General features: G+C 33.0%; 1 protein-coding gene across 1 annotated transcript in view; it reads left to right on the top strand.

Annotated features, from left to right (window-relative positions):
* Window positions 1-25,247, top strand: part of ADAM2 (ADAM metallopeptidase domain 2) — a 119,900-nt gene that overhangs the window by 60,814 nt on the left and 33,839 nt on the right. The window contains exons 12-15 of the mRNA XM_034647698.1: window positions 1,578-1,758; window positions 7,316-7,414; window positions 7,528-7,723; window positions 22,280-22,385. Of these exons, the coding sequence (XP_034503589.1) occupies window positions 1,578-1,758; window positions 7,316-7,414; window positions 7,528-7,723; window positions 22,280-22,385 (582 nt within the window). The remainder of the gene's footprint in view (window positions 1-1,577; window positions 1,759-7,315; window positions 7,415-7,527; window positions 7,724-22,279; window positions 22,386-25,247) is intronic.

Here is a 25,247-nt window from a genome sequence, read left to right as displayed (position 1 = left end):
TCATGATGGAAGCTTTAACTATAACAATTACCCAAAATTATAGTCACCAATAGAATGAAAGCATGGCTGTCAACATTATTTTCTAGAATTTAAACAAATGGTTTTGTTTTAGGCCAATTATCTGAACTTTATATATGTATACTCCTAACTTTACAAAAGGCTAAGAAAAGTATGGATTGTGCAAGGAAGTCCTGTATGCAACTGAAAATCAGAAGCTCTATTATCAAGGAAAAATGAGAGATTGAAGAATGGGAATATCCAACAAACGTTTGCAAAGATTCAAGCTGCAAATAAATTCTCTAGTTGGATGTAATTATGATTAATACTTCTTTCAATGACAACATTAATTTTACTACTAGGAAGTATATCCCCTATAAACCAGTTACACATAATAAACATATTTTTCATTGCCTAGTCTTAAGTAATATAATGTGGTATCACTGTTTCTTCTTTTGGTTTTTGGTATTTAGACAGAAATGATCTAAATTATTTGCAATGTAACAATAAATCCATTATTTTGTGGTAATTATAACTGAACAGTATGTTCAACCAGGATGTGACCTCCAAAAAAATTGGTAATTCATTAAAAATCCCTAATTTGTTCATGATCCTCATGTAAATAACATTTCCTTGTCCTAACCCAAAGGACTATGATTTGAGTCTATAGCCTTAAAAGCCAATAACTTCACATTAGCTCTGTCATCAAATTATAAACCTTTATGAATATAATCTTTTCACATGTTAATACTATGCAGAATATTAAAATTCATAATGTAACAGCAAACAAAGCATGACTATTTACAACAGATGGGTTCCACCATAGAATTTATTTTAAAAAAATTATTGAGATCTGTACTCTGTGCTAGAGAACAAAGGGATTGGAATGTCTTTTCTCCTGGAGCTAAAAAACTAGTAGGAGAAGATAATGAGCAAATAATATTTCAGTTATTAATATTTTAAAGAAAAATAAATGTCACTAAAAGAATAAAGAGTAGTAATTTAAAATAAATAATAAATAATAAAGTAGTAAATTTAAAACAGTACTATTTTACATGTGTGCTTAGAAATGTTATCTCTGTTTGAATAAAGACTGGCTACTAGACTCGAGTTTAAGCAATATATTTAAGTTAGAGAAACAACTATCTGAGCTATGGAGTATAGGTGTTATTCAAAATGCAGTACTGAATAAGATTACTTATGAATAAGTATAGATAAAAGAAGTGAAAAGCCCAAGCTCTTTTGTTAATACAGGCTATTGTAATATTTAGGAGTCATGAAAAGAAAAAGAAGCAACAAATGAAACAGATGGCATACTTGGTGAAGTAGGAACTATAAGAGAAAATAATGTCATGGAGTGTAACATAAGAAACAATAAAATTTTGTTATTTAATTCTTACTAAAATATTTAATGTAAGTTCTTGCACAATTGACTTCTTTTGTACAGAAAATGAAAGTTTGACACTAACAAAATTGAGCATTTGAACTCTTGTGGAATGCTATTAAATAGGTTTATTCCAAGTCTAGGCAATTTATGAAGAAATACTTACATAAAAATGTGAAGTTCGATGTATGTTTAGTCATTCCAGTGGTGTGAAGATCTTCAGTAACTGCAGCAAGGAGGATTTTGCACATTTTATTTCAAAGCCAAAGTCCCAATGTCTTCAAAATCAACCACACTTAGATGCATCATACAAAGCTGCGGTTTGTGGTAATGGACAAGTGGAACAAGGAGAACAATGTGACTGTGGAAATGAAGAGGTTAGTACTAATTTGGAAGACTATATAGCAGAATTACATGAAAAATTATAAACAAATTTTTATAGTATTATGCTGCCATTTTCCCTAATACATCAAACTCACTTTTATATTGAAATAAACGGATGAGTGCACACATATATCAGTATATGGATTCAGCGATTTGTAGATTATCCATACGGGTGATTTTCAAGGTCATTAGTGCTCTAACGGAGTTGACCTAAGTTTTACTTTCCCTCTTGAGTGTGTTCTTCCTGAGTACAAGCATACCTCCGAGATACTGTGGGTTTGGTTCCAGGCCATCACAATAAAGTGAATATCACAATAAATTTTGGTCTCCTGGTGCATATAAAAGTTATATGTTTATACTATCCTATAGTCAATTAAGTATGAAATAGAATTATGTCTAAAAGACAAGGTTCATATCTTAATTATAAATACTTTTTTTTTACTAAATACCCTTGCTGTTACTTTTTGTTCCCTAAAAAAGTGCTCATCAGGGAAATTCAAATCAAAACCACATTGAGATATCACCTTACACCAGTTAGAATGGTAAAAATTGACAAGGCAAGAAACAACAAATGTTGGAGAGGATGTGGAGGAAGGGGAACCCTCTTACATTGTTGGTGGGAATGCAAGTTGGTACAGCCACTTTGGAAAACAGTGTGGAGGTCCCTCAAAAAGTTAAAAATAGAAGCTACCCTATGACCCAGCAATTACAGTCCTGGGTATTTATTCCAAAGATACAAAAGTAGTGAAGAGAAGGGCCATATGCACCCCAATGTTCACAGCAGCATTATCCACAACAGCTAAACTGTGGAAGGAGCCAAGATGCCCTTCAACAGATGAATGGATAAAGAAGATGTGGTCCATATATACAACGGAGTATTACTCAGCCATCAGAAAGAACGATTACCCAATATTTGCAGCAACATGGATGGGACTGGAGGAGACTATGCTAAGTGAAATAAGTCAAGCAGAGAAAGACAGTTATCATGTGGTTTCACTCATTTATGGAACATAAGAAATAGCAGGGAGATCAGTAGGAAAAGGAAGGGAAGAATGAAGGGGGGTTAATCAGAAAGGGGAATGAACCCTGAGTGACTATGGACTCTGGGAAACAAACTGAGGGCTTCGGGGGGGGGGATTGGGATAGGCCGGTGATGGGTATTAAGGAGGGCACGTATCACATGGAGCACTGGGTGTTATACATGAACAATGAATCATGGAACACTACATCAAAAACTAATGATGTACTGTGTGGTGACTAACATAACATAATAAAAAATTAAAAAGAATAAAAAGTAAAAAAGTGCCAATCATCATCTGAGCTTTCAGCAAGTCACAACCTTGCCTCAATGCTGATGGCTGCTGACTGATCAGGCTGGCGGTTGTTGAAGGTTGGGGTGGTTGTGGGAGTTTGTTTGTTTGTTTGTTTCTTTTCTTTCTTCTTTCTTTCTTTTTTTTTTAAGATTTGATTTATTTGACAGAAAAACAGCGAGAATGAACACAAGCAAGGGGATGGGAGAGGGAGAAGCAGGCTTCCCACCAAGCAGGGAGCCCAACATGGGGCTCTATCCCAGGACCCTGGGATCATGACCTGAGCCGAAGGCAGATGCTTAACGGCTGAGCCACCCAGGTGCCCTATGAGTCAGTTTCTAAAATAAGACCACAATGAAGTTTCTTGCATTGATGGATTCTTTCATGAACAGTTTCTCTGTAAGCATGCAATGGTATTTGATGATGTTTTACTCACAGTAGAATTTTTTTCAGATTGGAGTCAATCCTCTCAAGATCTGCTGCCGTGTAATCAACTAAATTTATGTAATATTTTAAATCTTTTGTTGTCATTTCAAAAATCTTCACAGCATCTTCAGCGGGAGTAGATTCCGTCTCAAGAAACCACTTTTCTTTCCTTATCCATCAGAAGCAAATCCTTGTCAAAATTTATCATGAGATTTCAGTGATTCAGTCCCAGTTTTAGGCTTCACTTCCAATTCTAGTTTTCTTGCTATTTCCACCGCACCTATAGTTACTTCCTCCGCTGAAGTCTTGACCCCCTCAAAGTCATTCATGAGGGTTGGAATCAACTTGTTCCAAACTTCTGTTAATGCTTACTGAATGCTTTTCATGGTACCTACTGTGGTCCTCTCCACAAAGTTTTCAACTTGTTTTGCTCAGGTCTGTTAGAGAAATCACTTATGTATTGCAATTATAACCTTAAGAAATGTAAGTTAAAGTTACTCCTTGATCAATGCCCTGCAGAATGGATGTTGTGTTAGCAATCATAAATACAACATTAGTCTCATTGTACATCTCCATCAGAACTCTTGGGTAACCAGGTGCATTGTCAATGAGCAGTAATATTTTGAAAGGATTCTTTTATTCTGAACAGTGCGTCTCAACAGTGGCCTTAAAATATTCACTAAACTTTGTTGTAAACAGATGTGCTGTCATCCGGACTTTACATTTATAGAGTACAGGCAGAGTAGATTTAGCAAATTTTTAAGGACCCTAGAATTTTTGAAATGGTAAATTAGTATTAACTTCAGCTAAAAGTCACCAGCTCCATTAACCACTGACAAGAAAGTCGGCCTGTACTTTGAAGCTTTGAAGCCAGGCATTACCTTCTCCATCCTACCTATGAAATCCTAGGTGACATCTTTTAATGGAAGACTGTTTTATCCACATTGAAAACCTGTTGTTTAGTGTAGCCACCTTCATTAATTATTTTAGTCAATCTTCTAGATAGCTTGTTACAGCTTCTACATCAACACTTGCTACTTAACTTTGCGCTCTTATGTGATGGATATAGCTTCTTTCCTTAAACCTCATGAACCAACCTCTGCCAGCTTCAGGGTCTTCTGCAGCCTCCTCACCTCTCTCAGCCTTCATAGAATTGAAAAGAATTAGGGCTTTGTTCTGGATGACGCTTTGGCTTAAGGGAATGTTATGGTTGGTTTGATCTTCTATCCAGACCACTAAAACTTTCTCCACATTAACAATAAGGCCATTTTGCTTCCTTATCAGTCAGGTATCACTGGAGCAGTACTTTTAATTTCCTTCAAGAATGTTTACTTTGCATCAAAACTTAGCTAACTTTTTGGTGTAAGAGTCCTGGCTTTTGGCCTCTCTTAGCTTTCAACATGCTTTCCTCACTAAGCTTGATAATTTCCAGCTTTTGACTTAAAGTGAGAAACATGAGACTCTTCCTTTAACTTGAACACTTAGCATTGTAGGGTTATTAATTGGCCTTATTTCAATGTTGTTGTGTATCAGGGAATAGGAAGGCCTGAGAAGAGGGAGAGAGAGGAGCAGCTGCTTATCAGTGGAACAGTCAGAACATACACAATTAAGTTTATTGTCTTATATGGGCATGGTTCATGACACTCCCCAAAACTGCAATAGTAACATCAAAAATCACTGAAAACAGATCACCATAACAAATATAATAATAATGAAAAAGTTTGAAATACTTCAAGAATTACCAAATGTGATACAGAGACTGTTTGATAGATTTGCTCAATGTAGGGTTGCCACCTTCAATTCGTATGTAATATCTGCAAAGTGCAATGAGGCGAAGCACAATAAAATAAGGTATACCCATATTTTTAAGATCTGCTGGCGTTCAGGAAAACAGATATATAAAGTTTTCACAAATTGGGTTTGAAAATTTTAATACAGGTCAATATTTAAGTAAAAAGTGTTTGGACCATATATAATCAATAAAAGCATGTTTTCTAACCCACAAAATCTTAGATAAAGCTGCTGGATTGGTGGGAGGTGGAAGAGTTGAGATAAAAGGAATGCAGTAAGGGAGAGAGATCGTGAGACTCATAATGGGCGTATGGATGTGAGAAAATCAAGACACAAAAGGAGTTCAGTGTTCCCTACAGCAGTAGCTAAAGTCACACATGGGTACCATCCCCAGTACGAAAGTGAGTTTAGATACCTAGTTGAATGATGTGTTTTTAAGAAATTATTCCCAGTATCTACTTGTCTTTTCTTGTTTGCGTCTGAATAGAAACTTCTGAAAACTTCACAATTGTGTATCTTAGCTCTATTAACTATCATATAATTGAGCCAGTCCCTGTGATATTACTTCATTCTCTGGAATCCCATATAGATAACAATGACAATGACAATGCCATTGATTAGGCAGAATAGTTCTGGAAAATACTGCAAATTTAGTTTACCCTAGTAAGTATCATGCTATAACTCATATTAAAATTAATGAAATGCATGATTTATTTTTATTTAACTTATTGAGATTTTTGTCCAATTAACCCTGTTCCAAATCCCGGGGGAATTTAAAAAGTAAGTGTGTGTGTGTGTGTGTGTGTGTGTGTGTGTAAGCATTGTTCTCTAGCCTTCTCTTATCTAAGCATAATAATCAAAATTTTTAAAAAAATCACTGGTCATGGATGAATCATAGCATTAATTAAGGGATAATAAGATATAAGTAGGTGATATAAAGGTGAAAATTTCAGTCATGTTTAGAAATATAATTTTCTAGCTCTTTGTCTTTAGAGGATTAAAAGTAAAGTATGGACTCTGGGAAAAAAACTGAGGGCTTCAGAGGGGAGGAGGGTGGCGGAATGGGATAGCCTGGTGATGGGTATTAAGGAGGGCATGTATTGGCATGGTGCACTGGGTGTTATACACAAGTAACGAATCATGGAACTTTACATAAAAAACTAGGGATGTACTGTATGGTGACTAACATAATATAATAAAATAATATTATTATAAAAAAAGAAAACATAATATTTGAAATTCCCCAAATTTGGCAAAGGACATAAAGCTACACATAGAAGAAGCTATCTTATAAAATATATAATATATCTTACATATTTTATCTTATAAATAAGATAGAAACAGAGAGGGAGGCAAACCATAAGAGGCTCTTAACTAGAGGAAACAAACTGAGGGGTGCTGGAGGGGAGGTGGGGGGTGGATGCCATAATCAGGTAATGGGCATTAAGCAGGGCACTTGATGTAAATGAGCACTGTGTTTTATATGCAACTGATGAATCACTAAATTCTACCCCTGAAACTAATAATACACTATATGTTAACTAAATTGAATTTAAATAAAACATTTTATAAGGGAAAAAAATAAAAAATTAAACTTTGGACACCCCATAAAAGTTATAAACTTATTAAAACACAATAGATTCATAAGAGTTGATTAAGAACCGGTCATTGTAATGAAATTGATAAATCATAGCTTCTGTTTATTTCATGTCTTGTATTTAACTATGTCTTTGTCTACAAGCACCAGAGAGCTTGATGTCTTGCCTTTGGTGGACTCCAGGGTTTCAGAAACCCCTACAACCAACAGTGTCAAACCTACTCTAGGGATATACAGTATAGCACAGTGTAGTAACTAATAAATATCTGCTACGTAAATTAATAAGTGGCTTCATTTCTTTATGTTTGCCAACATGTGATTTAAGCATCTATCTGAAAATTATATAATATACAGTTATCATTAAAATATCTGTCTAATGCAAGCATAAGTTGGAAGATACTTCAGAACATTTGATTTGCCTTTCAGGGTTGTGAGGCTAAGTCAAACTCATGCTGTAATCCTGACACATGTATGCTAAAACAAGGCTCAATTTGTGATACTGGTGAATGCTGTACAGATTGTCAGGTAAGAGCCTTTTTAATTTTTTTATATTACCTTCATGAACAAATTCATCACCTTCATAATACTTATATGTTCACATTCTGCTTTATTCAATGTTATTTACTTCACCCTATCAGTATGCGGCAAAAGGAGACATATGTAGGCCTCCCACTGATGAATGTGATCTCCCTGAATATTGCAATGGATCATCTGCAACATGTCAAGATAACTTTTTTGTTCAGAATGGGCATCCATGTGGAGAGAATCAGTGGCTCTGTCTGAATGGAAGTTGTAGAAGTGGGATAAAACAATGTACAGCTATATTTGGTGAAGGTATTTATTATAATTTGATATCCCATGTATGCATTTTTCTGGAAACCAAAAAAAATAGATATTGATGCATAATTGTGATTTAAAAAAAATAATGTGATTTTTAGTATAAATACTTTAAAGGATTACAGAAAGAAGTAAGGAATACTGTAAAAAAATCAGACAATTTGTCTGGAATTAAAGTTATGAATTATTTCCACAAAATAAGAAAGAGAAATATTCAAACTCTATGGGATTTTCGTTTGAGAAGGAAGAAAGCAGACTGAGCATAAGTTGCACTTCCCTCTTTCACATATGCACAGTTTTCTTAGTAAATATAAAATAAATACATATGGCTCTGGACATTAAAGGTCATAAATGTAAGTTGGCATATGAGTACAATTTAAATCACACATGCAGATACACACAGCCAGATGCACACATGCAGATACACACATTCACACCTGGGACTACAAGGATAGCTTATGAAAATCCCAAAAAGGGGTCATGAAGATCCACTAACTATGAAATCATTGAAAGATGATGTGCACCAAGGTTGAAAACAAAAAGGAAAACCATGTACAAAATACACACAGAATCATTTGCTGAAGAAGATGGAGACAGGAGCAATAGCAGTAGCGTGGCATGTCTGTATCAGAAGAAGCAAGAGCAATTGACAGAGGAAATATTCAGGATACTCATATAAATAGCCAGGTGGGTGAACATTTTCTCAATGGTAACAGGTAAATGCCTACTCTAATTTCTAATTTCTGTGTAAAAAGGAGTTGCAAAGTGTTTATCAACTCCCAAAATAAACATACAATAACATGGACTGACTATTGGTTTGAAGAAAGGCAACACAAAATACAAGGAAAGAGACTTATATAATGCTAAAGTGCTCTCCCAAGGAACTGGGTGATTTGAACCACAAGGAAGTTTTGAAGAAAGATATCTCTATCATCTATATATCCAGCTAGTTATCTAATCTATCTATCTATCATCTATCTATTTATCATCTATCTATCATCTATCTCTACCTATCTTTTATCCATCACTAGCATCTCTGTCTTTTCATCTATATCATCTGCCTATCTGTATCTATCTATACATACATATAAAAACAGAAAGAGAAAGGAAAAGAAAATCTTGATTTGAAAGGTATACTGGTTAAAATGTAAAAATAAGCATATTGGTTAGATCATTGAAAAGGTAGAACTTCTGTTTAAGCTGGCAGATAGAATTGCAAATTTCACCCAATGTTAAATAGGTAGAAACAAACGAACAAACAAAAAGTATATGAAAGCACACATTTGAACTCCTATAATTTGCTTTCCAAATTTATTTCTATAAGAATTGGTTGTGAATGATGTCCAAAAAAAAGGGAAACTAAACCAGGAGATAGAAGAATTAAGCAAGAAGAAATAATCATCATAGAAATTAGTAAAATTCATTTTTTTCTAAGATACATATCTCTCATATTTTAGAATATAAAGAACAGTATGAAATGGAGTTATTAATATGTCAAAAATGTTAATCCCTAGAAGAATAAAAATAGAAAAATATAGCTTTGCCAAGAAAAAAAAAAACCTGAAACAAAACTCAATCATTCCAACAAAATGTAGCACAAAGTGAAATTAAATATTGGCATGTCAAGTATTCGTTTTGTAATTTAACACAGCTACAATAATAATAATAAAATAATGTGAAACTACAAGCTCATAAAGGAGAAAAACACAAAAACAATAACAATACTTGATTAATTCCAAAGAAGACAAGAACAAAGTTAAAAAAGAACATAGAATAGGACAATAAATTCTAAGACAGCTTATTTACATTTAAATATTTAACAATTACATTAAATATAAAACCTGTACTAAATATTAAGTTTAGAGAAAGGGTGTAGCAAGTAGTGACAGATGTAACTGTAGGAAAATAACTAGAAAAATTAAGACACATTTTATTGATATTTTATTTTATTTATCATTTTTAAATATTTTATTACTTATTTGACAGAGAGAGAGACAGTGAGAGAGGAAACACAAGCAGGGGGAGTGGGAGAGGAAGAAGCAGGCTTCCAGTGGAGAAGCCTGATGTGGGGCTCGATCCCAGGACCCTGGGATCAGGACCTGAGCAAAAGGCAGACTCTTAACGACTGAGATACTCAGGCACCCTATTGATGATATTTTAAAAGGCATTAGACTACAGTGAAACCAAAGACAGCTAATTGTTTAAACCATGACAGGAGAGAAAGCTTGCATATTTTAGGGGACCACTGTCAGCCAATTTTTTTCCTAGAGACATTTGGAGATTTTGAAATTTGGAGATCAGGTTTGGATTAGGCAGAGATCTTTTATTAGAAAGAAAAAAAATAGCAAATTTTAGCAGTTGAAATTTAAGGGGACTGTGAAAACCATAGAAAATTTTTTCCATGAGGCATTTTTGGAACTCTGAAGCTTCTCAGCAATTTGGTCAATTAGGTTAAAAACATTAAAAAGGCATTATGAATTTCCCTGCGGTCCCAAGATAATCAAAGACCAAATGGTGGAAGAGGCTTGCCACCAGAAAACCTTATTCTTCTAAAAGATTTCACTACATTTTGAAGTGCCTATGTTAGTCGGCTAGGAAGCTGTTCTGAGATTCTCTAAATGGCAAGAATTTATCTCAGGCAGACTTACAGTGAAAACAAATATTGACAAGGCTATCAATCAGTAGCTTACAAGGGTCACACCCAAGATAATGAAGCAGATCCAGAATAAGACTGTACACAAGCAGAGAAAGACCATTATCATATGGTTTCTCTCATCTATGGAACATAAGAACTCGGTAGGGGAAGAAAGGGATAAAGAAAGGGGGGGTAATCAGAAGGGGGAATGAAGCATGAGAGGCTATGGACTCTGAGAAACAAACTGAGGGCTTCAGAGGGGAGGGGGGTGGGGGAATGGGATAGACCGGTGATGGGTAGTAAGGAGGGCACGTATTGCATGGTGCACTGGGTGTTATATGAAACTAATGAATCATCGAACTTTACATCAGAAACCAGGGATGTACTGTATGGTGACTAACATAATATAATAAAAAAAACATTAAAATAATAAAAAAAAAGAATAAGACTGTACATCAGCCCTGGCCCATTTAATTGCCTGATTAGATTTTAGTGATCATCTACCTTACTCAATACGCCTAACTCAGAAAGAGTCAATTAAAAGATAAAATAGAGAATGGAAAGTAGCAATATTTAAAGAGATAAGAACCAATAATTTTCAAAATGAAAGTTATTCCCACAAATTCATGATGGTCTAAGAATCTCAAGAAGAATGTCTTTAAAGAAAAAACACATAAAGACATCATAACAATACTACAAAAAAAAAAAGAAAAGATGAAAACAAAACAGCTAGAGTGGGAGACACAATAACTTTTAAATTAAGTGTGAGTCAGATTTCTTGTCAACAATTACAGAAGCCAGATGACAAAGTAAAGACACTTCTTAAGGGGCTAAAAAGAAAATACCTCCCACCTAGCATTCTGTAATGAGCAAAAATACCCTTTAAATATTTTCAATAAATGTTCTTGAACAAGTGTACGTTCACAGGAAAAGAATGAATTTGAAACCCTACCTCACACCAAACACAAAAATTAACTTAAAATGTATTGTAGACCTAAATGTAAGAGCTAAAACTACAAAGCTTTTAGAGGAAAACATAGGCATAAATCTTAGTGACCTTGCATTAGGCAATGTTTTATTAGATAAGACACCCAAAGCAGAGGTGATGAAAAAGGAATCATTTGGACTTCAAAAATTTAAAGAACTTTTGTTCTTCAAAGAAAATCACCAAGAAAGTGAAAAGGCAGCTCAAGGAATGGGAGAATATATTTGTGAACCATATTTTTAATAATGGACATATACAGAATACATAAGAAACATTCGACTCAACAATAAAAAGACAATGTAGTTTAACAAATAAGGGAAAAAAATGAATATACATTTCCGGGGAAAAAAAGACATAGAAATGGCAAATCACATGAAAGATGCTCAAGATCATTAATCATTAAGGAAATACAAATTAAGACGACAGTATGATACTTGTTCACATTCACTAGGATAGCCATAATTCAAAGATAACAGCAATGTTTGTGAGGGTATGGCAAGATCCAAACTCATGCATTGCTAGATATGAAATAGTACAGCTGCTTTAGAAAGCAATTTGGAAGTTCCTCAAAATCTTGAACATAGTAGTTTAACCCTCAATATATATATCCAAAAGAACTGAAAATATGTCCCCACAAAAACTTAAATACAAATTTGCATCATACCATTATTCATAATAGCCAAAATGTAGAAACAACCCAAATGTCCATCAACTGATGAATGAGTGAACAAAATGCAGAATATTATTTAATTAATAAAAATGAATGAAGCGATGATATTTGCTAAATGTGAATAGATTCTGAAAACCTATGCTAAGCTAAGAAAGCTGGTCACAAAAGACCAACAGATTCTGATTCCACCTATATTTAGCTTACAGAATAGGCCAATATATAAAGACAGAAAGTAAATTAATAGTTGCCTGAGGCTAGGGGAGGGAGGGAGAGGGTGTATGTGATTGTGTGTGTGTTGTTTGATGTATATCCAGTTTAATATTATAGCATATTGATGATCACCTTTACTGCCCCAACTTAATACTCTCAAATACACTGCAATGCAGTTATCTGCTAAAAATTAAGTGTGTGTTTGGCTGGTTGGTTGTTTTTAAACCTAAAAATGTGAATGTTTCTCATGCTCTCGGTCATTTTTCTCCACCTTGCCAATCTTACAGTATTTTAATTTCTCTCCATTTATAATTATGTCAATATCTCAAACATAAGTCATCTTAGGCTTTTGTATCTTCTTCATACGTGTTGACATGGTTCTCCTCCATATGAACTTAAGACCAGATTAATAAATTAACTCCTACATTAATTTTAGTTGAATTGATATCCATGTTATTCTGTCGATGACCTAATGAGTGTAAAGTGGTATCTTGTGGCTTTGATTTGCATTTACCTAAAGACTAATGATGAGCATCTTTCCATGTGCTTATTGACCATTCGAATGTCTTCTTTGGAGAGATATCTGTTTACATCCTAGTCAGCTATTTTTTTTTAACTGGGTTGTCTTTTTAATTTTTGAGCTGTAATAGTTCTTTATTTAATCTGTATTCAGTTTATTGCTAAATTCATGTTTTGCAAATCTTTTATTTCTTTGTGTAGATTATGTCATCCCTTTTCTGATAGCCACCTTTGAAATGCAAAGTTTTAATTCTCATGAGGTTCAAATTATCTACTTTTTTTTGTGTGTCTGCTTGTGATTTGGGTGTTATAAACAAGAAAGCATTGCTTAATCCAAGGTGCTGATTCACCCCCCCCATTTTTTCTGGGAGTTTTATATGTTTTCCTCTTAAATTTGGGTCTAGAATCCATTTTGAGTTAGTTTTGTATATGGTGTGAAAAATGGTTCCAACTTAATTCTTTAGCGTGTGGGTACCCAATTGTTTCAGCATCACTGTTGAACAGATGATTACTTCCCCATTTAATTGACTTGGCATTTCTGTTGAAAAATCACTTGATTGTAAAAATAAGGGTTTATTTCTGGACCATCAGTTCTACTCCATTGATCTACACGTGCATATGCTTATGTCAGTAGCACACTGCCTTGGTTACTGTAGCTTTGTAGTTTAGAAATCAGGGATGTGAGCAATCCAATTTTTTTTTCTTTTTAAGGTTATCTTGGATATCCTAGGACTCTTGCATTTCTTGAATTACAGGATCAACTTGTCAATTTCTGCAAAAAAGTCAGCTGTGGAATTTTGATAGTAATTTTGTGTTGAATTTGTACATCAGTTTGAGGTGTAATGTTACATCAACTATATTAAGGCTACCAATCCATAGACATGCAATGTTTTTCCAATATTTGTATCTTACTTAGTTAATTTTAACTAAACGTTTTATAGTTTTGTAATTAATTATCAGTATACAAGCTCTATACTTCTTCTGTTAAATATATTTCTTGATATTCTTTTTGATGTTATTATAAATAGGATTTTTTTCAAATTTCATTGTTCATTACTAGTGCATAGATATCAGTTGATTTTGAATACTGAACCTTTATCTTGCAACCTTGCTAAAATTCTTTATTAATTCTAGTAAGTATGTTTTGTGGATTTCTAGAATTTCTATATATCAGAAAATATCTTAGGAAATGGATATATTTTAATTTCTTAATTTACAATCTATATGCCTTTTGTTTTTTCTTCTTGGCTATTTTTCCTGATTAGTACTTCCAGTACAATATTGAGTGGAAGTACTCAGGGCATATATTCTGACTTGTTCCCTATCTTAGGGGTTGAGCATTGAGTTTTTCATTATTAAGGATGATGTTAACTATGGTTTTTCATAATCCTCCTTATTAGGTTAAGGAAGTTCCACTTCTGTTAGCCACATTGCTAAGTTTTTTTTTTAATCAAGAGTTGAATGCTAGATTATCTTGTCCATTTCTGTGTTTGTTGCAATGATCATTTTTTTGTCCTTTAGTTTATTGATATAGTATATTACAATAAATAATTTCCAGCCTTGCATTTCTGGAAAAAATACCACTTCACCATGGCGTATTATCTTTTTTTAAAAATTTTTTTATTATGTTATGTTAGGCACCACACAGTACATCATTAGTTTTTGATGTAGTGTTCCATGATTCATTGTTCATGTATAACACCCAGTGCTCCATGTGATACGTGCCCTCCTTAATACCCATCACCGGCCTATCCCAATCCCCCACCCCCCTCCCCTCTGAAGCCCTCAGTTTGTTTCCCAGAGTCCATAGTCTCTCGTGGTTCATTCTCCCTTCTCTTTACCCCCCCTTCATTCTTCCCTTCCTTCTCCTACCGATATCCCTGCTATTTCTTATGTTCCATAAATGAGTGAAACCATATGATAATTGTCTTTCTCTGCTTGACTTATTTCACTTAGCATAGCCTCCTCCAGTCCCATCCATGTTGCTGCAAATGTTGGGTAATCGTTCTTTCTGATGGCTGAGTAATACTCCATTGTATATATGGACCACATCTTCTTTATCCATTCATCTGTTGAAGGGCATCTTGGCTCCTTCCACAGTTTAGCTGTTGTGGACAATGCTGCTATGAACATTGGGGTGTGTATGGCCTTTCTCTTCACTACTTCTGTATCTTTGGGGTAAATAGCCAGTAGTGCAATTGCTGGGTCAAAGGGTAGATCTATTTTTAACTTTTTGAGGGACCTCCACACGGTTTTCCAAAGTGGCTGTACCAACTTGCATTCCCACCAACAGTGTAAGAGGGTTCTCCTTTCTCCACATCCTCTCCAACATTTGTTTCTTGCCTTGTCAATTTTTCCATTCTAACTGGCGTAAGGTGGTATCTCAATATGGTTTTGATTTGAATTTCCCTGATGGCTAATGATTTTGAACATTTTCTCATGTGTCTGTTAGCCATTTCTATGTCTTCATTGGAAAAATGTCTGTTCCTATATTCTGCCCATTTTTTGATTTGTTTATTTGTTTCTCGTGTATTGAGTTTGAGAAGTTCTTTATAGATCTTGGGTAACAGCCTTTTATCTGTAGTTTCATTTGCAAATATCTTCTCCCATTCTGTGGGTTGCTTCTTTGTTTTCATGACTGTTTCCTTCTCTGTGCAGAAATGTTTTATCTTGATGAAGTCCCACAAGTTCATTTTTTCTTTTGTTTCTCTTGCCTTTGGAGACATGTCATGAAAGAAATTGCTGTGGCCAATGTTGAAGAGGTTACAGCCTGTGTTCTCCTCTATGATTTTGATGGATTTCTGTCTCACATTGAGGTCTTTCATCCATTTGGAGTTTACCTTTATGTATGGTGTGGGAGATTGGTCAAGTTTCATTCTTTTGTATATAGCTTTCCAATTTTCCCAGCACCATTTATTGAAGAGACTGTCCTTTTTCCACTGGATGTTTTTTCCTTCTTTGTCAAAGATTAGTGGACAGACCCGAGGGTCCATTTCTGGAATCTCTGTTCTGTTCCATTGGCCTATATGTCTGTTTTTGTGCCAGTACCATGCTGTCTTTGTGATCACAGCTTTGTAGTATAGCATGAAATCAGGCACTGTGATGCCCGCAGCTTTGTTTTTCTTTTTCAACATTTCCTTGGTGATTTGGGGTCTTTTCTGGCTCCACACAAATTTTAGGATTGTTTGTTCCAGCTCTTTGAAAAATATCATTGGTATTTTGATCCCGATGGCATTGAAAGTGTAGATTGCTCTGGGTAGCATAGACATTTTAACTATGTTTATTCTTCTGATCCATGAGCATGGAATGTTTTTCCATCTTTTAGTGTCTTCTTCAATTTCTTTCATCAGTGTTCTGTACTTTCTAGAGTATAGATATTTTACCTCTTAGGTTAAGTTTATTCTAAGATATCTTATGATTTTTGGGGCTATTGTAAATGGAATCGATTCCCTAATTCCTCTTTCTTCAGTCTCATTGTTTGTGTATAGAAATGCAACTGATTTCTGAGCTTTGACTTTGTTTCCTGCCACATTATTGAATTGCTCTATAAATTCTAGTAATTTGGCGGTGGAGACTTTTGGGTTTTCCATATGAAGTATCATGTCATCTGTGAAGAGAAAGAGTTTGACTTCTTCTTTGCCAATTTGAATACCTTTCATTCTTTTTTGGTGTCTGATTGCTTTGCTAGGACTTCTGATACTATGTTGAGCAATAATGGTGAGAGTGGGCATCCTTGTCGTGTTCCTGATCTTAAGGAAAATGCTTTCAGCTTTTCCCCATTGAGAATGATATTTGCCGTAGGCTTTTTGTATTATCCTTTTTTTTTATATTGATGGATTGTTGGTATATACTTGAAAATTTCTTTTTATTGTGAAAAAAATACATGACATGAAAACATTTTTACCATTTTTAAGTGTACAGTTCAGTGTCATTAAGTGTATTCACATTACTTTACAAACATTACCATTATCCATCCCCAGAAATTTTTTAAATTTTCTAAACTGAAACTACATATCCATTGAAGTTAGCTTCACTGTTGATTTTCATGTACAAATGTTTTTAAATTTTTGATCTATATTTTCTTTTGTTGCCTATGCTTTTGGCATCATATCCAAGAAATAATTGCCAAATCCAATGTCAAAAAGTTTTTCCTCTATATTTTCTTTTAAGAGATTTATAGTTTTTAGCATAATGCATAAAGAAGTTGAATCACTATGTTGTATACCTGAAAGTAATGTAACATTGTATGTCAACTATACACAAATAAAAAAAGATTTTAAAGTTTTTATTTAAATTCCAGTTAGTTAACCTACAGTGTAATATTAGTTTCAGGTGTACAATTTAGTGATTCAACACTTATATACAACACCCAGTGCTCATCTAAACAAGTGCACTCCTTAATCGCCATCATTTTTTAAAAAGAATTTTCTAATTGTAGCTCTTACATTTATGTATCTAATCCATTTTGTGTTATTTTTAGAATATGTAAGTAAGTGTTTAACGTCATTCTTTTGCATGTGTATATCCAATATTCTTAACACAAATTGTTGAAAAGACTGTCCTTTCCAACTGAATGGTTTGGGTATCCTTATCAAAAATTATTAGACATATATGAAAGGATTTACTTCTGGGGTGTCTATTTTATTCTATTGGTGTGTATATCTGTCTTTAATTCTAGTATGCCAATATACATTGTTTTGATATTGTAGCTTTTGTGGTAAGTTTTTGAATCAGGAAGTATGAGACCTCCAAGTTCGTTCTCCATTTTCAAGATTATTTTTTCTATTTGAGGCCCTTGATATTCCATACAGATTTTCAGATGGATTTTTTTTATTTCTGTGGAGATATTTTGGTATTTTGATAAGGTTTGCTTTGGAGCTGTAGATCACTTTGGGTGAGATTGCCATCTTAATAGTTTGTCTTCCAAGCCATAAACATGGGATAACTTTCCATTTTTTGGTGTGTTTTCTTTAATTTTCTTTGCAACATTTTGTGGGTTTCATTTTACAAATTTTATTTCTGTGGTTAATTTTACTTATAAGATTTTTTTTCTTTTTGATACACTGATAAATAAAATTGTTTACTTAATTTCATTTGGGATTTTCAATTGCTGATGTATAAAATTACAATTGATTTTCATGTGTTAATTTTGTATCCTGAAACTTTGCTGAATTTATTAGTTTGTGTGTTTGTAAGTTTGTGTGTGTGTGTGTGTGGTGTGTCTGTGTGTGTGTGTGTGTGTGTAAAATCCTTAGGGTTTTCTGTGTATATGAAATCATGGCAGCTGTGAACAGAGATAATTTTACTTTTTCTTTTCCAATTTAGGTGCCTATTTTTTCTTTTACTTGCCTCTTGCTCTTGATTAGGACTTCTACTACATTAAATAAGTGATAAAATCTTACATCCTTGTGTTGCTCCTTGTCATTACAGGAAAAGGTTTACATTTTTCACCATAGAGTATTATGTTAATTGTGTTTTTTATAGATAGTCTTTATTATATTGAAGGACTTTCCTTCTTCTTCTAGTTAATATTTTTATCATTAAAATGTATTGGATTTTTCATATGCTTTTTTTTGCATCAATTGACAAGATTTTTGTTTTAGCCCCTTTATAATAACTGTTATTTTGGTGTATAATATCGACTTTTTTTGTATGTTGAATCATCCTTGAATTCTAGGAATAAGTCTCACTTGGTAAATGAAGTGTAATGCTTTTATTTTATTTTTTATTTAAAAAATTTTTAAAAGCTTTTATTTATTTATTTGAGAGAGATAGAGCACAAGCAGGGGGAGTTGACAGAGGGAGAAGGAGAAGCAGTCTTTCTGACATGGGGCTCAATCTCAGGACCCTGATATCATGACCTGAGCAGACACCTAACTGACCGAGCCACCCAGGAACCCTGAAGTATAATGCTTTTAATATGCTTTAGAATTCAGTTTACTAGCATTTTGTTGAGGTTTTTTAAATCACTACCCATTAAGGGCATTAATCTATAGTTTTTTTTAAAGGTTTTATTTCAATTTCAGTTAATTAATACAGTTAATTATTAGTTTCAGGTGTACAATAAAGTGACTCAACATTTCCATGCAACAACCAGTGCTCATCATAGCAGGTGTGCTCCTAAATCCCCATCACCTATTTAACCCATCCACTCACCCACCTCCCCTCTGGTAGCCATCAGTTTGTTTTCTATAGTTAAGGGTCAGCTTCTTTGTTTTTCTCTCTTCCCCTACCTACCATGTTTGTTTGTTTTGTTTTTTAAATTCTGTAGATTTTTTGAAATTTTTATGTCTATATTTGTGAGAGATATTGTTCTAATATTTTTTTTTCTTTTTTGAAATGGCTTGAGTTGTTTTGATAATTTGCACTGTATGAGGCAAAAGAATTCCTTACCCATATTTTTGGGAATAATCAGTAATGTATTGTATTAATTGTCTGAGAATTTTGGAGAATTTACCAGTGAAGTCATCTGCACTCAGCCTTTTCATTGCAGGCAATTTCCTGATTTAATAATTCAAATTCATCAGCATTGTTGATCTTTTCAAAGAACAAAATTTTGGTTTCATTGATTTTTCTCTGTCATTTGTCTATTTTTTATTGTATTGTTTTCTGCTATAATCCTTTTATTTATTTCTTTGTGTTTACTTTATGCTTAGAATTTTTTGTTAGTATCTAAAGATGGATTTCTAGGTTATTAATTTGAAATATTCTTTCCTATTTTAAACACTTACTGATATCAGTTTCTAAATACTGCTTTCAATGTTTCTCATAAATTTTTGTATGTCATATTTTTATTCCTACTCATTTTAAAGTATTTTCTAAATTCCCATGAGATTTTTTTTTCTTTGGTGCTTTGGTTATTTAGGAGTGTGTTTTTTAATTCTCATGTTTGTACATTCCCTAATGTACTTTTATTTTTGATTTTTCATTGAATTCCATGGTATTCAGAGAACATAATTCATATGATTTCAGTCCTTTTCAATTTCTTTAGACTGTCTTGGGCTCACATATGCATGGAGAAGAATATGTATCTTGCTATTGTTGGGTAAAGTGTTCTACAGATATCTTTTAGGTCTAGTTCATTTATAGTGTTTTAATTTTGTATTTCCTTACTGATCTATTTGTTCTGTCCACTATTGAAAGCTGATAAAAGTCAGGTATTATTTTTGTCTATTCCTTCTGCCAGTTTTTAATTCATAGATTTTGGTGCTTTGTTCTTAGGGAACACGTTTATAACTGTAATATTTTTTCACTGGTTGACTCTCTTGTCATTGTAAAAATTCTTTGTCTTTAGTAACAATTTTTTTTCTTATACTGCATTTTTGTGATGTTGGTATAGGCACTCCAGCTTTCTTTGTGTTATTGCTCTGGGTTTATATACATTCACGATTGTGGGTCACTATGCCGGGGTGGCATCTGTGCCTCCGCTTCTACCAAGTTTTAAGAGGGTTTTTTTCTCCTTTGTCCAGTGTGTAGGAGTTGCTCAGTTAGTTTTTAGGTTTTTTTTGAGATTAAATTTTTCCATATGGAGTTGAAGATTTGGTGTGCCCGTGAAGGTGGTGAGTTCAGAATATTCCTACCTTGCCATCTTGAATTAAAACCTCTAACCCCATTAGCATTTTAAAGATGTTACTCTATTGTTACATGGTTTCCATACTTTCTAAAGAAACTCTTAAGTTGTGTCTGTTTTCCCTTTGAGCTATCAGGATTTTCCCTATTTTTTTTTTTTAACCAGTCTTCATATCACATGTTTGGGTGTATTTGTGTATGTCTGTATGCTTAATTCTTCTTAATGTTCCATGAGTTTCTTGGAACTCTGGTGTAAATACTGTATTATTATACAGATTTTCTTAAAATTTTAATGTATATTTAATTCCCTCTCCACAAAATTACTTCAATATATTCATTTTTGATACTTTTCTTTCTTGCATATTTATATCCTTTGTAATTAATTTTCATATATATGTCTCATTGTTCTTTTTCTCAACTATTTTAATATAGGTAGATGTTTTTATCTTATATTTTTTTCTTGAATGAGAAAGACACATTTCTAGTTAAATTTTTTTTGTTTTCTTCAATTTTTTCCTTTTTTGAATCCCTGCTTTCAGTTTAAAATGCTTTTTGTAAGATATTATTATTATCCATCTTTTTCTTCTGTTAAGTGTATGAAATGAGAGAGTAATCACTTTAATTAAATCTGAAACTGATATGTATTAAGCTTTGGTTAGAGTTTAAATAAAGTTCCATCTATTTAGTTCACTGCTGTTTCTATGGCATAACACTTCAGGGTTTTCAATTGAGAGTTGTTTTATTTACTGAGACTCCTTCCCTTGGCAGATATGTAAGCACAACACAGAAACTGCTGAAAAATCCAAACTGCTTTATGGAAGTCATCTCCTTATATTTTATTTTATTTTGTTATTTAAAAAATGTATTTAAAATCAATTAATTAACTTATAGTGTATTGCTAGTTTAATGGTTCAACAGTTGTATAAACACCAAGTTGTATATTACATCAACTTCCCTCCTTAATGTCCATCACCCAGTTGCCCCTCAGTTTTGTTTCCTATAGTTAAGAATCTCTTTTGGTTGAATCTTCTGAATCTTCTGCTTTTCACATGTTTAGAAACAGGAAAAAGCTTTGAGGGGAGAAGAAACTATATGTTGAGGCCCCTTGGATCTTTAATTTTATAACTATAGCTATAAAAATCTTTCGACTTTGGCCTATTTTTATGTCCACCATCAATGGCCTGCTTCACTAGCTTAACATATAATTTTGACTTCTCACCCATAACCAGGCTTGCAAATGATCTCTAGGATAAAAACAACAACAACAACAAAGCAAAACAAAAAACAAAACAAAAAAACCCTGCTTATTTTCAGTTCACTAGAGCCCGTAGGATTTTCAGCTGAGATCCCGATGTCCATCGTGGATCCTCTTAGGTGTGCCATTTTTCTTCAGCACCACAATGCAGTGGTTAAATCTTCCTATCAAAGGTTTTGGGTTAATCTTTCCACTACAGTAGAACTAATGGAGGTTATAATAAATAAACTGCTCTTTAAGCAGATTAGCTCTTATGAGAATTGAACACATCTTGTGCATGGATTGGGTAGTGAATGTAAAAATTATGATTCCCCAAGATTTGTGTCTTTGGAAAATCTGATGCAAAAGTAAGATATTAGTTTCTTAGTTTGACTTGAAAAGACATTTATGCAAAATAGGTTCTTGACCAATAAATCAATTTTTAGTTTCTTATACACTTATAGATATCTAGACTTACAAAAAATAAGCAAAATAAACTGTGCACCATGGTTAAATTAAAGATATCTTTTTGGATAGTAGATCAGAATGCTTTCAATTTTTAATTATTTCATTGAAATGATTTTGTGTTATCTTAAATCTAGTTTTGTTTTCAATTTGTTATGATCATATTTTCTACAATATATCTTAAACTATTTCAGAATTTCAAATATATTCATAAATTATTTTAAATTAATAGAAGCTCAATATGACTAACTACACATTTTTTTCAGATGCAGATTTTGGTCCTGAAGAGTGTTATATTTACCTTAATTCTAAGACTGATCAATCTGGAAACTGTGGTTCAGGTCCTTCAGGATACAAAAAGTGTCAAACTAAGTATGTTTTAAGAAATCTATCTGAGAAACTCTATTTATTGCTTTAAATTAGAAAATACCACCAGATAATTAAGCTTATGAGTAATCAAAATATTACTTGATCATGAAGTAAGACTATAAATTATAAATGTCTTTAATACAGAATATTTATGCTGCTTTTTCTCATATATTTGCTTATCCCTTGCACCTTCCCTCAGAGTGTTTAATTTGTATAGGTACATTAAAAACATTAGACAGACTGCTCATTCTTATTTTGCACACTGTCATTTTAATTTTACAAAGGATGAGCATATTTCCTTGTAGTGAGGAAATGAAAATGTATGAATTTGTACTATCCAGTAAGTAAAGCACTGTGTTTAAGAACATGTGCTCTATAGCCATACATTTTTCTTTCAAATCCCAATCCCACTGCTTACCTACTTGTGTGATATGTGCTTCATTTTTCCGATATGTAAAATGTGAATATTAATTCCACTAATACCACTGGGCTGATGCCAGTGTGGAATTTAGATACTCTATTGAGAGTATTTAGAGTGGAACTGACACACAGTATGCACTATATGGGAGTTAATTATTAAATTTTATAATTAATATATATATGAGAACTAGAATGTTACTGTTATTATAATATTTTATTTTGATATAATTTCAAAGTTGGTTTGATAGGAAAAGTAAAAATTCTGTAAAACCCTTCTAGTCTGCATGAATAGTACAGATTCCCCATACGCATTTACCAAGGTTTACCAATTGTTTACATTTTGCCCTTTTGCTTTATCCTTTTTCCAACTTTCCTCTCCTGTCTTCAAAATGATTTTCCTAAACCATTTGAAAGAATATTGAAAACTATTCTTCTTTACCCCTAAATAAATAACGTGTCTTTCCTGACAATAAAGATATTTTCTTAACAAAACTATATTGTAGCTATAAAATATGGTTCATATTAAAACTTCTATAATTGTCTCAGTGAAGTATTTAGAGTTATTTTGCTTTTTCAGGAAGGCAAGGATTTTTCAAATCCAGTCATATATTTGCATTTAGTCAAAGTGTCTTTTATCTAATGTATTTGTCTAATCTAATATCATAATGTATTTATCATAATGCGCTTTAATCTAGAAAATTTTCTTTGTTTTAATTTTTTCTTTTCCATAGGTTTTTTTTTTTAATGCTACGGAGTAATTGTTTTAAAGATTTCCCTCAATTTGGTTTTGATGGATATTTTTTGTAATTAGATTCATTTTAAGCATTTTGGCATGCTTATGACTGAAGTGATATATGCTTTGGTGAAATTTTTAAAGGGTACATGGCATTTTTTCTCAATCTTGGATATTTTAGGTTAAATTATACTGAAACCATGGACATACTTTGTTCCTCTTCAAACTTTGGTCCACTGAATTTAAAATCCATTGATGATTTCTAACTCCATTATTGACTCTGCTTTTAAACTAGAAATGTACTGTAGGAAGTATTCCCTTCACTATAATTATTTGTTTGTTTGTTTATGTGTTTATTTATGTCAATTCATACTCAGCAATTGTTATTTTCCTCAATAGTATAGAATACATTACTGTTATTATTTATTCTGATTCTTTTTCAAATTGTCTCAGTTTGGCTACTGAGAGTTTCTTTTATTTGGCCACACTGTTTTTTTCAAAAGTGTATATGAATCTTTAAGAACTTCCAAATTTTTCTAGCACAAAATCTTCTAGGTTCTGTTATACTTTTCCTACCTCTACTCTGGATTCAGCTATTTATCCAAGTAGCCCATAAACGTTTTAGTAGAGAATAATATTTAAAAAATAAATATCTGGGCACTGGGTGTGCTTACTTCCACTGTCTTTCATTACCTCTAAGCCCTCTTAATCAATAGAGCTAGAACATACATGTAATATATGCACATACATGTATAACACAATTATTTATATGTTCACGTATATCTCTGTATTTAAAACATGAACTTAAAGTGATAATTTTATTTTTTATTAAACACCACAAAGTACATTTTAGTACATTGATAAGATGCCTTCTTATATGTTCCAGCTCAAAATACATAGAGGTCATTTCACAATTGCTAAAATTATGTACAAAGATTCCATATATTGACTAAAAAAACCCTTCAAGCTATCATGACTGTATTTTCCTTTAAATCAGTGATATGTTTATATTAGCTGCTATACAGTGCTTCTCTGAAAATTGCAATATTTACGTCATTTTGAAATTGATATCTAGTGATTTATTTGCTCCTTGACTATGTCACATTTTATTTTTAGAATTTTTTTTGACTTTATATTGTATACTATGAGTAATATGTAATGGAAACTTTGCATTCATTTATGTTTTCTGAATGCTGTAGAATTTTGTTATGGAAGGAATTTAACATAGTTGGACTTATACTATAAACAATACCTCTCTGTGAGCAGCAGCTGAAATACTGTTCATTTCTTTATGCCTCTTAAGATGCTTCTTATGAACTCCCTGGTGTCTTCACTGCACATGCTTAGTTCAGTGGTCTGCCAGGATTTAGGATGAAGTTTATGCACACTTTAGTGCTGAGTACCTTTAAATTTCCAGTCACCTAATTAACATGAGGCCCATTTTTTAGTTCTGCACTCTGATTATTCAAGCTAAGAGATTGAATGTTCTGTATTGAATTTAAAAAATCTTAATCCATAATATCTCTTGACTTAGTTCCAATTTTTAAGGCTCTATTCTCATATAATTCTTCCCTTCCTGGTTAAATTACAGTGCCTTGTGTGTGTGCGTGTGTGTGTGTGTTTCAGATTAGAATTCTACCCTTACTGGAATCCACTTTAACCCACTCTTTGTAGAAATGAGTTTAGATCAGGTTCTGTGTCAATGCCTTCCA

This window comes from Ailuropoda melanoleuca, chromosome 18 (genome assembly GCF_002007445.2).
Source record: "Ailuropoda melanoleuca isolate Jingjing chromosome 18, ASM200744v2, whole genome shotgun sequence".
NCBI lineage: Eukaryota > Metazoa > Chordata > Mammalia > Carnivora > Ursidae > Ailuropoda > Ailuropoda melanoleuca.
This window is presented reverse-complemented; position numbering and strand designations above follow the sequence as displayed.